Raw genomic sequence first — 13,256 nt, 5'->3', positions numbered from 1 at the left:
GATCCTGGGTCTCTGGCACTGGGAGGCAGAGGCTCCACCACCTGCACCACTGTGCAGCATCACACATTTTTTGTCCATTCATTTGTATATTCTGTAATCAGCATCTGATTTTGAATTTAACATCAAACCAGAAGAAATATCTTAACACATGAACTATAATTTTGAAAAAAAGGACAGAAATATAAGCTCTGTCGAAAGAAACAAAAAGAAAAATAGGTTTGCATAGTAACTATTTAATTAGCTTAAAACATGCAGCTTTGTTGACCTTTACTTGCGCGGTAACAGATATGAAATGAATCAACATTTACTTTGGGTAATGGATGAGAAGAATCGATTATTTATGAATGTTATGTACAGTTAAATTATGGTAAAGAAGAAACAACTAATTTTTGCAAGCAATTATCAATTAAAATGAACTGAAATGGAACAGGCAGTTCTAAAGAGGCATATATTTTGAATTGATTGTATTATAAAATGATTGTTACCAAACTTGAAAGCGACGAATGCAACTAATATTATGCAGTTATTGATAAATCTGTTCATAGTTTACGTTCAATTGATGTATAGTTCCTTCACATGCAGACATAGGTTTTTTGAATGACAAATGAAATAGTCACTTGGCAAGATTTTCAGTTAATTTTGTATCACATTCACCAAATTTGATAACATGAGCAAACGCAAGGGAGAAATTAATTTGTAGATTTATTTGCTCATGTCAAATTTCAAAGCCTTCCTTTGAAACTAATATGCTAACCTATGAGGAGGATTTTGTAGCCAGTTTAAAGTGGACATTTGGTAGGTTATCAGAATGAACTCAGAATTTACAAATGAAATATGGAGAAATGTGATGTTTCGTTTAGTTTAGAGATACAGCGTGTAAACAATCCATACCGATCACGATCAACCATACACTAATTCTATCCTACACACAATGGACAATTTAGAGGCCAACTTACAACCCTGCATGTCATTGAGATGTGGTAGGAAACTGGAGCATCCATGCGGTCATGGGGAGAGTGTACAAACTCCGTACAGACAGCACCCGTAGTCAGGATTGAACTTGGCTCCCTGGCGCTGTAAAGCAGCAACTCTACCACTGCGCCACTGTGCCGCCTGTGATTCATTTGGACAAAATGTAGTTTAAGTTGCAGGTGATTTATTGAATTGAATGATACAGCATGGAAACAGGCCCTTCGGCCCATAGAGTTCATGCCGACTTGTGATCACCCGTTCACATACGCTTTGGAACATAGTGACCACAATATCAAACGTTCTAAAAGTCTTCTTCACATTAACTTTTTATAATTGGCTTCAAAGCCTCTTCTAACTAGCCTGTGAAATCTCCTTCACATTAACTTCTTATAATTTGCTTAGAAACCTGTAGATTTGCTGGTCTTTTATCAGCATTCCAGAATTTCGTATATATTTAAGTTGAGAAAAATAGGAATAAATGAAGATGGGTAAGCTCAGTGTTAATTGGCCAAAAAGATGGGTAGTGAGGGCAAGTTTAACGCATCAGTATGTGGTAGAGATGTTTGGCTCAGGAATTTTGCAGATAGGGACATCGACTGTCGTTTGTTTGTTTGTTTGTTCCTGAACTACAGCCAAAACGTTACACGATAGCGTGACAATTTTAGGCCCACCTTACTCACCGTCGTCCCTTTGGTGCTAATGGAAGAAGTTTCATTGAAATCGGTGTATATTTTTAAAGTTATTCACATTTTAAAGTTTAAATCTATCTCCTCGGGAGGGAGGGGGAGGGGGTGGGGGAGAGGAGAGTGTGCTGCACCAATGCAGGAGAGATTTGGGCCCCAACAGGTCCACTTGGTCTTAGATATCTAAAGATGGAGTTTACAGGTCATTGTTGGAACGACTTATCAGACTCACTGATTAACACTGATAACCCCTGGAGTAGGGCAGTTTCAAGTGCCTCCCCATAAAGGTTGACCGCGCGTTCACCAAATAAACCTATATATGCAAGTGGACTATTTGCAATGAATCAATGTTGCAACCCGTTAAGAAGAAAGGATAGAGTTTCTCAGTGAACTTGTCCGTGAAAGTGTACAGATGTGACATGTAATCGGCATTGTACAGTGTCACCTGGCCAGCCTCATAGTTCAGGTAGACGCCCAATCTCTGGGGTTTGACTGGAACAGGGAGGGCAGTACGTGGTGAAGACATAGTGGTATATTCCTCTCCCAGACGCCACAATACCCAGGCTCCGGATTTCGGCTCCGGTGTGAACTCCGCTTTCCTCGGTACCGATGCCTTTACCACTCCCACACTCCACATAGTGTTCCTTCCGACCTCTACCTCCCAGTAGTGGCTCCCAGTGTTGAAGCCCTGAGATGCCAGGACACCGTGCCACTGCACAAATCGCTCTGGTCTGTCAGGGACCATCTGTTTAGCACCGAGTCTGATGGCTGTCAGGTCACTGGACAGGATGAGTCTCGGATGCGCAGTGTTCGGATTCAGCTTCAGTTTGATCGGGACTGAAGGGGAGAAAAAAGTCTGCATGGTGAATTCACACGATTTGCCATTCAAACATTTTGACACATTGCTCCCCCCTCTCCCCATTCGTAACAAGGACAGAGTCCCCCTTGTCCTCGCCTTCCATCCCATCAGCCATCGCATACAACATATAATCCTCCAACATTTTGCCACCTCCAACAGGATCCCACTGCTGGCCACATCTTCCCATCTCCATCCCTTTCTGCTTTCTGCAGAGACCGTTCCCTCCAAAACTCCCTGGTCAGCTCGTTCCTTCCCACCCAAACCACTCCCTCCCCAGGTACTTTCCCCAGCAACTGCAGGAGATGCAACACCTGTCCCTTTACCTCCCCCCTCGACTCCATCCAAGGACCAAAACAGTCTTTCCAGATAAGGCAGAGGTTCACCTGCACCTTTGAGGATGTAACTAGGATAATTGACAGGGGAGAGCCGGTGGATATAGTGTACCTTGACTTTCAGAAAGCCTTCGATAAGGTCCCAGGTAGGAGATTAGTGGGCAAAATTAGAGCACATGGTATTGGGGGTAGGGTACTGACATGGATAGAAAATTGGTTGGCAGACGGAAAGCAAAGAGTGGGGATAAATGGGTCCCTTTCAGAATGCCAGACTAGTGGGGTACCGCAAGGCTCGGTGCTGGGACCGCAGCTATTTACAATATACATTAATGACTTGGATGAAGGAATTAAAAGTACCATTAGCAAATTTGCAGATGATACAAAGCTGGGTGGCGGTGTGAACTGTGAGGAAGATGCTATGTGGTTGCAGGGTGACTTGGACAGGTTGTGTGAGTGGCCGGATGCATGGCAGATGCAGTTTAATGTGGATAAGTGTGAGGTTATCCACTTTGGTGGTAAGAATATGAAGGCAGATTATTATCTGAATGCTGTCAAGTTAGGAAAATGGGACGCACAATGAGATCTGGGTGTCCTAGTGCATCAGTCACTGAAAGGAAGCATGCAGGTACAGCAGGCAGTGAAGAAAGCCAATGGAATGTTGGCCTTCATAACAAGAGGAGTTAAGTATAGGAGGAAAGAGGTCCTTCTGCAGTTGTACAGGGCCCTAGTGAGACCGCACCTGGAGTACTGTGTGCAGTTTTGGTCTCCAAATTTGAGGAAGGATACACTTGCTATTGAGGGCGTGCAGCGTAGGTTTAATAGGTTAATTCCCAGAATGGCGGGACTGTCATATGTTGAAAGGCTGGAGTGACTGGAATTTAGAAGGATGAGAGGGGATCTTATCGAAACATATAAGATTATTAAGGGGTTGGGCACGTTAGAGGCAGGAAACATATTCCCAATGTTGGGTGAAGTCCAGAACCAGGGGTTTAAGAATAAGGGGTAGGCCATTTAGAACGGAGATGAGGAGAAACCTTTTCAGTCAGTGAGTTGGAAATCTGTGGAATTCTCTGCCTCAGAAGGCAGTGGTGACCAATTCTCTGAATGCATTCAAGAGAGAGCTAGATAGAGCTCTTAAGGATAGCGGAGTCAGGGGGTATGGGGAGAAGGCAGGAACGGGGTACTGATTGAGAATGATCAGCCATGATCACATTGAATGGTGGTGCTGGCTCGAAGGGCCGAATGGCCTCCTCCTGCACCTATTGTCTATTGCATTTTTCGTGGTCATCTTCATATAGGCCAGATATTCCAAATTATTCCAAAATTCCAAATTATGAAATTATGAAATTCCAAATTATGAACTGAATTTAAATGACACAGTTTCCATCGTGTGATATGAAGCTGATAGCGATGCTTAAACTGATGGAAGGCAGAGATAAGGTAGACATTCACAACCTTTTTTTCCCCAGGGTGAAAATGTTGTGGACCACAGGACGTGGCCTTAAGGTGAGAGCGATGAAGTTAAAAAAATATGTACGGGGCATGTTCTTTTTAACACAGAGGATGCCTGGAGCATGTTGCTTGATGAGATGGTGGAGGCAGACACCATAGTGTCTTTTAGAGAGGTGCATGGATATGCAGAGAATGGAGGTATAGGTTTCAGGTAGAGGAGATTAGTTTATCTTGGCTTCATTGTCGGCATGGACATTGTGGGCCAAAGGGTCTGCTCCTGCACTGTACTGAACTCTTTAAACTGTTAGTTCAGGCCCCAGGATTACCAGCCGTGTTACATATCTGGTGTATCGCTACTGAACCTGTGGGCTGGCCTGGCCCAAATGTGTAGGAAGGACATGCAGGGGCTAATTTACACTGAACTTAGACACAAGAAGCTGGAGTAACCCAGTGGGTCTGGCAGCATCTCTGGATAAAAGGAATAGGTGACGTTTCAGGGCGAAACCGTTCTTCAGACTGGACCAAATGTGTCAATTTTTCCTCACAACTCTATCAAAATCTCTTCCATATTTCAAACACCATAATTCCTCGACTCTACTGGAAGATAAGTTTACCTGGATTAATTAACTTCAGCATCCGTTTCCACAGACTGAACTGAAAGGGGCCACTGAAATCATCTTGACTGAGGTCAATGGAAACTCTGGCGGGTCTTTGGAACTGCATGTTTTCACACCTGTGTTGGAAATAAAAAGTATCGCTGAGATGCAAAAGTAGAATGATACACCATATCTATGATCTCACTTTATATACTTGTCAGCACTGCCCTCAACTTCTGACTTTTCAGAGACTACTATCCAAGACTTAGGTCATAGGGAAATATGAACAACATATATAAGAAATATATAAATCAAGCTATTCTATGTGTTGATTGGGGATAGTTATTGACCAAGGAGGAATTTTCAGTTGGTTTTTATAGTATTCTGCAAGGGCTACTTCAGAAAGCAAATGGAGACCTCAACCAAAAGGCAACACTTCTGATAGTATTGAACTCCCCGTACTGCATCCCAAATCTTGGACTTTCCACTCAGCACTTAAATTCCATGCTTCATGTATCTTGTGTTTTATGTTGTATTTTGCTGGCAGACCAATTTCTCTCCTGGGATAAGTAAAGTTCTATCGTATTGTATCATATCGCATCCCTTGCACATGAGACATTGGTTTTTATTATCCATTGCTGGTAGCTTAACAGCCACCAGCTATTAACCTTCTCCATAGGTAATGGATATTCCTTCTGAACTGTGTGTGTGTTAGAGGAATTAAGTGTGAGGATATTGGAGAGGGTGTGGAAATGATGTACAATAACAGTGCTTTGGTTACATTGATTAGAAGGACTGGAGCCTCAGGGGCTTCCCAGGTAACGATCACATGACCGAGTGAAAGACTGGTTTCATGCAAATCCTCCCATGCGTTTTTAATGGATTTTTTAAGCCAGGAATAATTATAGAAATATAGTCCGGAAACAAACCTTTTGGCCCACCAAGTCCATGCCAACCATTGATCACTCGTTCACAATCGTTCCATGTTATCCCAATCTCCCATCCAGTCCTTACACCCTTGGGGCAATGAACAGAGGCCAATTAACCCTGCCCGTCCCGCTGAGTAACTCAGCGGGACCGACAGCATCTCAGGAGTGAAGGAATGCATGGCGTTTTGGGCTGAGACCCTTCTTTAGACAACTTGTCTGAAGAAGGGTCTCAACCCGAAAACGGCACCCATTCCTTCTCTCCAGAGATGCTGCCTGTCCCGCTGAGTTACTCCAGCATTTTGTGTCTCCCCTCAGTTTAAACCAGCATTTGCAGTTCCTTCCTACACAAAAGAAAGTACAAGCTCCCCACAGACAGCATCCGAAGTCAGGTTCAAAACAGGTCTCTAGCGCTGTCAGGCAGCATCTTTACCAGGTGCACCATAGTGCTATCCTCAGCAATAATAAATAAGAATAAAGCAATACACCTTGCACTTTGGAGATACAGTGCGGAAAAAGGCCCTTCGGCCCACAAGTCCATGCCGCCCTCTGATCGCATTAACACTATCCTACACACTAGGGATAATTTACTATTTTACCAAAGCCAATTACAAACCTGTACATCTTTGGAGTGTGGGAGGAAAACGGAGCACCTGGAGAAAACCCACATGGTCACAGGAAGAATGTACAAACTCCATACAAAAAGCACCCATAGTCAGGATCGAACATGGGTCTCTGGCGCTGTAAGGCAGCAACTCTACCGCTACACCACTGTGCCACCCCAATAATGAATTTTTCATGGTATTCATTAACTAATGAATAATAAGGGCTTTCTCCATCGTTGCTCCCACCCTCTGGAACTCACTACCTCAAACCATCAGAGACTCCTCCTCACTCACCACATTCAAAACATCACTGAAGTCTCACCTGTTCAACACTGCCTTCAACCACTGACCGTCGCTTCACCTTATTCTTCCTTTTCTGTTTGTTTATTTATTTATTTTTATGTCTTACTTAACCATGTAAAGCGTCTTTGAGTGTCTAGAAAAGCGCTATACAAATGTAATGTATTATTATTATTATTATTAATGGATCTAATGTATATTCCATTTGTTTGATCACAGGTAAAATTAGGGTTATTATTCAATGATTCTAAAGAACTCTAGCAGGTATATTGTGAGTTGGCCTGACTTGCTGAATAATCGACTTAAAGACATTTCTGAAGAATGAAGCCCTTACATAAGCTGGGAGAAGAGAAGGTTGAGGAGAAATGTAATTGATTATGTGAAGTAATGAAGGGTCTGGATAGATTTGATATTGAAGGACTGTTCACATTGGTGGAAGAGTAAAAGATATATAATGGATATACAATATAGGGGAAGAGTACTAAGAACAACATAATGAAAAATGATTCTAACTTCCACACCAGGCGCAGCAGTCGAGTTTCTGCCTTACAGTGCCAGAGACCCGGGTTAGATCCTGACTATGGGTGCTTATCTCTATAAGGTTTCTACGTTCTCCCCGTGACCTGCGTGGGTTTTCTCCGGGATCTCCAGTTTCCTCCCACACTCCAAAGACATACAGGTTCATAGGTTATTTGGCTTCGGTAAAAATTGTAAATTATCCCTAGTGTGTAGCATAGTGTACAAGGATCACTGGTCGGCGCGGGCTGAAGGGCCTGTTTCCACACTATCTCTAAAAGTCTAAAAATGTCTCAGCCTGCACAACCACCCCTGCCTTTTGGACGTCCCTTGGCAGTTCTTCTGATGGACATCATTTCATTCTAAACTAAACTGCTGGCATGCTATCAAAATCTGGAACATACGGATGCAGAATTGGTGGAGACATGTTTCACTGCAGTCTTTGAGGGAACTGGACAAACATATTCTGGAAGCAAGTTTGTAAGGTTGCAGAGAGAATTCCAGTAGGTGGAACTAGTGAAAAATAGAAACAAAAAAGGCAGTAGGCCATTCAGCCCTTCATGCCAGCAGCTTCATTCAATATGATCATGGCTGATCATCTAAAATCATTACCCCGTTCCTGCTTGTCCCCCATATCCCTTGATTCCTTTAGTCCTAAGAGCTAAATCTGATTCCCTCTGGAGTTACAGATTGGTTGGCACTGTTTGATGTTGTGGGAATTACAGAGACATGGCTGCAAGAGTATCAAAGCTGGGAACTGGATATTCAGGGTTATACGTCCTATCGAAAAGCCAGACGGGTGGGGTAGCTCTGTTAGTAAGGAATGAAATTCAGTACTATGCGAGGGGTGACATAGAATAGTAAGATTAAATGAGAACTTACCAGTTCGAAGTTTGATCTGTATTTTATGAGGAGTTACGATGAGGGACTACGTGAAGACCCCGTCCTGCACGCATGCGCGACATTCTTCAAAGCAGCGGTGTGGATTCACAGAAAAAACACAACGATTGAAATAAATATAGTAAAGAAAAAATAAGAACTTGATTACCAGTTGATCTGTATAAAAAAGGGTGGGAGCGGAGGGCACGTAGTCCCTCATCGTAACTCCTCATAAAATACAGATCAAACTTCGAACTGGTAAGTTCTCATTTAATCTTACTATTTTATTTCGGAGTCACGTGAGTGACTACGTGAAGACTTCAAAGCTCTGTGATTCCGAACCGTGTACCAGCTCATGCTTCACTCACTGTCTGAAGACCTTAGAGGGAGGAAGTATGTTATCGCAATAAAGAGCCTGTTTGTGAACAAAAAAGGTTTATTAATGACAACAAAAAACAGAGAGCTCCCCAGGGCTCAAATTAAATATTATCTGCAGACTCTAAAATTCTGTCTGCAAATGTAGCAGGTTGCGCCAGCGGTTTATTATAAAACCTTTGGAAAGTTCTTTCCGAGGACCATCCTGCTCTGGCCAGTATATGGTCCATAGGCACGTCCATTCGACTTGCCGCCGACGTAGATGCAGCCCTGGTGGAGTGAGATTTGAAAACATTGGTATTTACTCCCGCGGACTTAAGCACCTGCTTGAGCCACCTTGAAATGGTTTGGCTCGTCACCTGACCATGAGGCTTCTTGTGGCTTATCCATAAGGCTTTTTCTCTCCCTCTTAAGTTGAGTGTTGTGTCTATGTAATTGGCGAGATGGGTTTTGGCACACAGCCGTGGGTCAGATAAATATGTTGTAAGTTGTTCCAGCGTGAGTGCCCTGGGTGGTGGCCATCCCCTAAGGTGCGTCAGCACAATGCTGACATCCCAGATCTGAGTGTACCTTGGTCTGGGAGGGTTAGTGTTAAAAATGCCCCTCATGACTTTGGTTACTAGTGGATGGGACCCCAAAGCCAGTTGTCCTGCTGCTGGAACCAAATAAGCTGACAACGCACTCCTGGCTGTATTTATGGCGCTGTAGCTGAGTCCTTCCCGATGTAATCCAACCAGGAATTCTACAACACTGGTGGGTGTTGCTGTAGTGTAGGTAGTTCCTGTTTCGGAGCAATACCGTTCCCATTTTCTTATGTTGGTCAGGTATTGTCGCCTGGTGGACTCCCGGTGGGATGCGGTCATCATGTTGATGGCGTCCTCAGACAGTCCCAGGCCCAGTATAGGTCTTTTTAGAATCTGCAAGCCAGGAGATTGACTCTGTCATGGCACGGGTGACTAATGCCTGACACTGGGTGGATTAATAATTCCGGACTGCTGGGGAATTCCAACGGTGTTTCGACAGCCATGTCGAGGGCCACTGGGAACCATGGCTGTGTAGGCCAGTCGGGTATTATCAAGATTCCTGAAGCGGAATCCAATTGAATCTTGCGTAACACCCGACTGATGAGGCAGAAGGGTGGAAAAGCATAAAAGAACATTTTCCCCCAATACAGCGTGAATGCATCAACTGCTGCTGCCTCAGGGTCTGGTTCCCAAGCGACATACGTTGGTACCTGGTGATTTAGCCTGGATGCAAATAGATCGATATCTGGTGTGCCATATTGTTTTGTAATTTCGGCAAATACTTTGGGATTTAACATCCATTCGATGTTATCGTTAAATTTGCGTGACCTGGTGTCTGCCACTGTATTTTGCTTACCTGGTAGGTAAGTTGCTGATAACCAAGTATGTCTTTCGACACACCATTGCCAAATTATGTTGACCAATTTGTCACACGATGTTGACTTTATACCACCCATGTGGTTGATATAGGCCACCACCGTGGTATTATCTAATTGCAACCGGACATGTGCATGATGCGTATTAGATGAATATGCTTTTAAACCATAAAACGCACCCAACATTTCTAAATAGTTGATACCTCGTGTCTGTAGGCAAGATGATTCAGAATTAGTCCATCTGCCCCCTGTGCTGGATTGCATGTTAGTTGCTCCCCAACCCAAAGCACTGGCATCCGTTTGAATGGTTAATACTGGGTTAGTGATAATTATGGGACTGGAACTGAGGCTAATGTTCCTTGTCCACCATTGTAACTCTGTAATGGATTCAGCAGTTAAATACATAGCTCGGTCAAAGTGACCTGAGTTTTGCTTTAGTGCGTGCACTTTTGCTCTTTGTAAATTTTGGTAGTGCAAAGGCCCTAATTGTACAGCTGGAAAGGCTGCTACCATTTTGCCAATAACTCTAGCTACCTGCCGTATGGTTGGCTGACGTTTATGCATTAGTTCGTGGCATGATAGTGCCAATTTTGATGCTTTCCCCTTTGGCAGAGTTACAACCATGCGAACAGTATCAATCGTAAATCCAAGATAGTCCATGGTAGTGGACGGTGTAAGATTGGATTTATCTGGATGTATGACAAACCCCAAAGTTTCAAACAAACGTTTGGTGGCTGCTACTGCCAAAATAGCTGTCTCCAAGGTTTTCCCTACTATTAAAATGTCGTCTAAGTACGCCATGACTATATGCTTTTGTTTTCTTAATAACGCCAAGGCGGGTTTTAAGATTTTAGTGAACAACCTTGGAGCGGAGGTTAGTCCATTTGGTAAGACTTTAAATTGCCATAGCTGTTTCATCCAGATAAATTTTAAATATTTACGGTGCTCCTTGTGTATGGGTACTGAGTAGTAGGCATCTTTTAAATCAATGCCTGCTAGAAAGTAACCTGTAGAAATCAAAAGTCTGGCGGTTTCAAAAGTTTCCATCTTAAAATGTGTATACTTAACTGAGTCGTTTAACGTAGTTAAGTCAATGATGATGCGACATCCACCATCTTTTTTAGTTTTGGTGAAAATATTAGACACAAATTCCAAAGGTTCATGATTTGTTCTTTCAATGACACCTTTTGCTAGTAGCCTCACAAGTTCAGCTTGACCCTCTTGTTTGTCTTTGACTGAGAGGGTGAATACCCTTTGGGGTATGTGCTGAACTGGCGGAACGTTTTCATGAACAAATTCAATCTTATAACCATGAATGCAGGTTAGTATGTATTTGTCATTAGTAATGGTTTCCCATGCATCCAAAAACAAGTGCAATCTCCCCCCTGATAATATAGAGCCCCTACTGCTCATATGCCGAGAGGTACCAGACCCACCTACCTCCATGGTTATTGGTATTAATTTTTCTTGCGCCTCTTCGCTAGACGATGAGGTGTCTGCTGGGCTGTAGAGGGCTGCTGTTGACGTTGATGTTGTTGTTGTTGGGGGTGGCGCATTTTCCATGGGGTCCGCTCTGGGCCCTGGCCTAAAAAAGGCTTACGGGGAATAATTGCGGACCCCGAGCTTTCACCAGTCCCATATGGTGGTCTATGACTGGTGGACGCCGTGAGGTACTGCCGCCTGGGTTTGTTAGGTCTGCTCGGTCCTAAACCTACCCTCACGAGACCAAAGGTCTTGGATTCTTCCTCTAGGTCTTTCACCTTTTTTGGAAGATCCTTCCCAAAGAGCAGAATTGGAGGTTCTGAACCCGGTGTTTTGCAGAGTCCCGCAAACTTAGGGTTGAGGGCAGGCTTGATGTTTTCCTTCCGTAGGATATTTATCTGGTATTGGGTGGTACACAGCAGAGCTAATGTGTCTTGCTGGTTTGTGGAAATGTCCACCCCATCAATGGACCGAGCATATGATGTTATTCCTGCAGTCAGGAGTTTAAGGATCTTCTGGAGCTTCAACTCCAGGGTCCTGATATTCGGCCCCAAATGTCCCCAAATTTGGCTGTTTACAGCTGGTACATTTAATGATGTACAATTTTCTGGGGCTGTGTATAGCTCAAGAGCCTCATTGACCACCCGTTCTTGTAGGGGTTTTGAGGACAGGTGGTCAATGCTGGCTGCAAGTTTCGGCTCTAAAGGCCGACCCCCTCGTGGAATGACCACGTAGCGGTTGACCACCCCCAGCAGCTCTTCCTGATCCTGTACACTCTGCGTACTCCGGACATCTTCAGCCAACAACCCCTCTTCTTGACCAGCCCAGGCCTGGTCGCCACTGCTGCCTTCATTAGAAGGTGACACAATGGCCAGTGCCCCTAAAGGGTACTGCGGGAGTGCCTGGGCGCTCTGAGCCCTCCCTTGGCGAGTCTGCTGCTGCTCTCTTAGCAGGTCTCGCTGGAGCATTTGCTCCATAAGCCGTTCCATTCGGCTTAGGCGGCTGCCAGAGCCGCTGTGTAGCGGTGTAGCATCTTCATCCGAATCGTCGGACACTACCGCCCGGTTCTGGCTGCAGGTACCTCCAGCCCGCTGCTCAGGCTGCACTAGCGGTGCTGGGCTCGGCTCGGTAGTTACTGCCGCCTCTTGCCCCCCCTCCAAAGAACGTTCCTCAACGGGAAACGAACGGGGGCGAACTGCAATTTTCCTTCCTCTGGTCTTGCTCATCTTGGGTCGCCAATGCTTCCTAAAGCAGAGCACAGAGAAATATTCACGGCCACAGTAGAACTTACCTGTCGGCCCGACTTTTTAAATTGTAGCGGGAGCACCTTGGACTCCCGTTCGTCGCGGGTGCATTGCGTGAACGCTAATGTCGCGCATGCGTGCAGGACGGGGTCTTCACGTAGTCACTCACGTGACTCCGAAATAAAATCAGGTGTAGAGTTATTGTGGTTATAACTGCAAAATTGTAAGGGCAAAAATACCCTAATGGGAGTTATTTACAGCCCCCCCAAACAGTAGCCTTGATATAGGGTGCAAGTTGCATCAGGAGTTAAAAGTGGCATGTAACAAAGGTAATGGCTACGGTGGTTATGGGAGAGATTTCAATATGCAGGTAGACTGGGAAAATCAGGTTGATACTGGACCCCAAGAAAGGGATTTTGTAGAGTGCCTCTGAGATGGATTCTTACACCAGCCTACCAGGGAGAAGGCAATTCTGGATTAGTGCTGTGCAATCAACTGGATTTGATAAGGGAACTCAAGGTTACGGAACCATTAGGAGATAGTGACTATAATATGATAAGTTTTAATCTGCAATTTGAGAGGGAGAAGATAAAATCAGAAATGTCAGCATTGCAGTTGAACAAAGGGGACTACGGA

At 44.4% G+C, this 13,256-nt stretch overlaps 2 protein-coding genes across 4 annotated transcripts in view; both read right to left on the bottom strand.

Moving 5' to 3' along the window:
- Positions 1-975: 975 nt before the first annotated feature.
- On the bottom strand, positions 976-12,709 carry LOC144590764 (zinc-binding protein A33-like). Of its 3 annotated transcripts, XM_078395185.1 has the most exons (4): positions 11,335-11,367; positions 8,124-8,207; positions 4,913-5,031; positions 976-2,492 (listed from the first exon to the last, which is right to left on the bottom strand). In XM_078395185.1, exons 3-4 carry the CDS (start codon positions 5,019-5,021, stop codon positions 1,969-1,971), a joined length of 633 nt encoding a protein of 210 aa, XP_078251311.1. In that variant the 5' UTR covers positions 5,022-5,031; positions 8,124-8,207; positions 11,335-11,367; the 3' UTR covers positions 976-1,968. The 3 variants fall into 3 exon arrangements, with proteins under 3 accessions (XP_078251311.1, XP_078251310.1, XP_078251309.1); XM_078395184.1 differs by lacking the exon at positions 11,335-11,367 and having other exon boundaries at positions 8,124-8,304; XM_078395183.1 differs by lacking the exon at positions 976-2,492 and having other exon boundaries at positions 5,001-5,031; positions 11,335-12,709.
- The window catches only part of LOC144590765 (E3 ubiquitin-protein ligase TRIM39-like), a 53,678-nt gene continuing 52,944 nt past the window's right edge, over positions 12,523-13,256 (bottom strand). Inside the window, exon 13 of the mRNA XM_078395187.1 lies at positions 12,523-12,621. The gene's annotated coding sequence lies outside the window, so the exon portion shown is untranslated. The remainder of the gene's footprint in view (positions 12,622-13,256) is intronic.

This window comes from Rhinoraja longicauda, unplaced genomic scaffold (assembly GCF_053455715.1).
Source record: "Rhinoraja longicauda isolate Sanriku21f unplaced genomic scaffold, sRhiLon1.1 Scf000302, whole genome shotgun sequence".
NCBI classification, from domain to species: Eukaryota; Metazoa; Chordata; class Chondrichthyes; order Rajiformes; family Arhynchobatidae; genus Rhinoraja; species Rhinoraja longicauda.
This window is presented reverse-complemented; position numbering and strand designations above follow the sequence as displayed.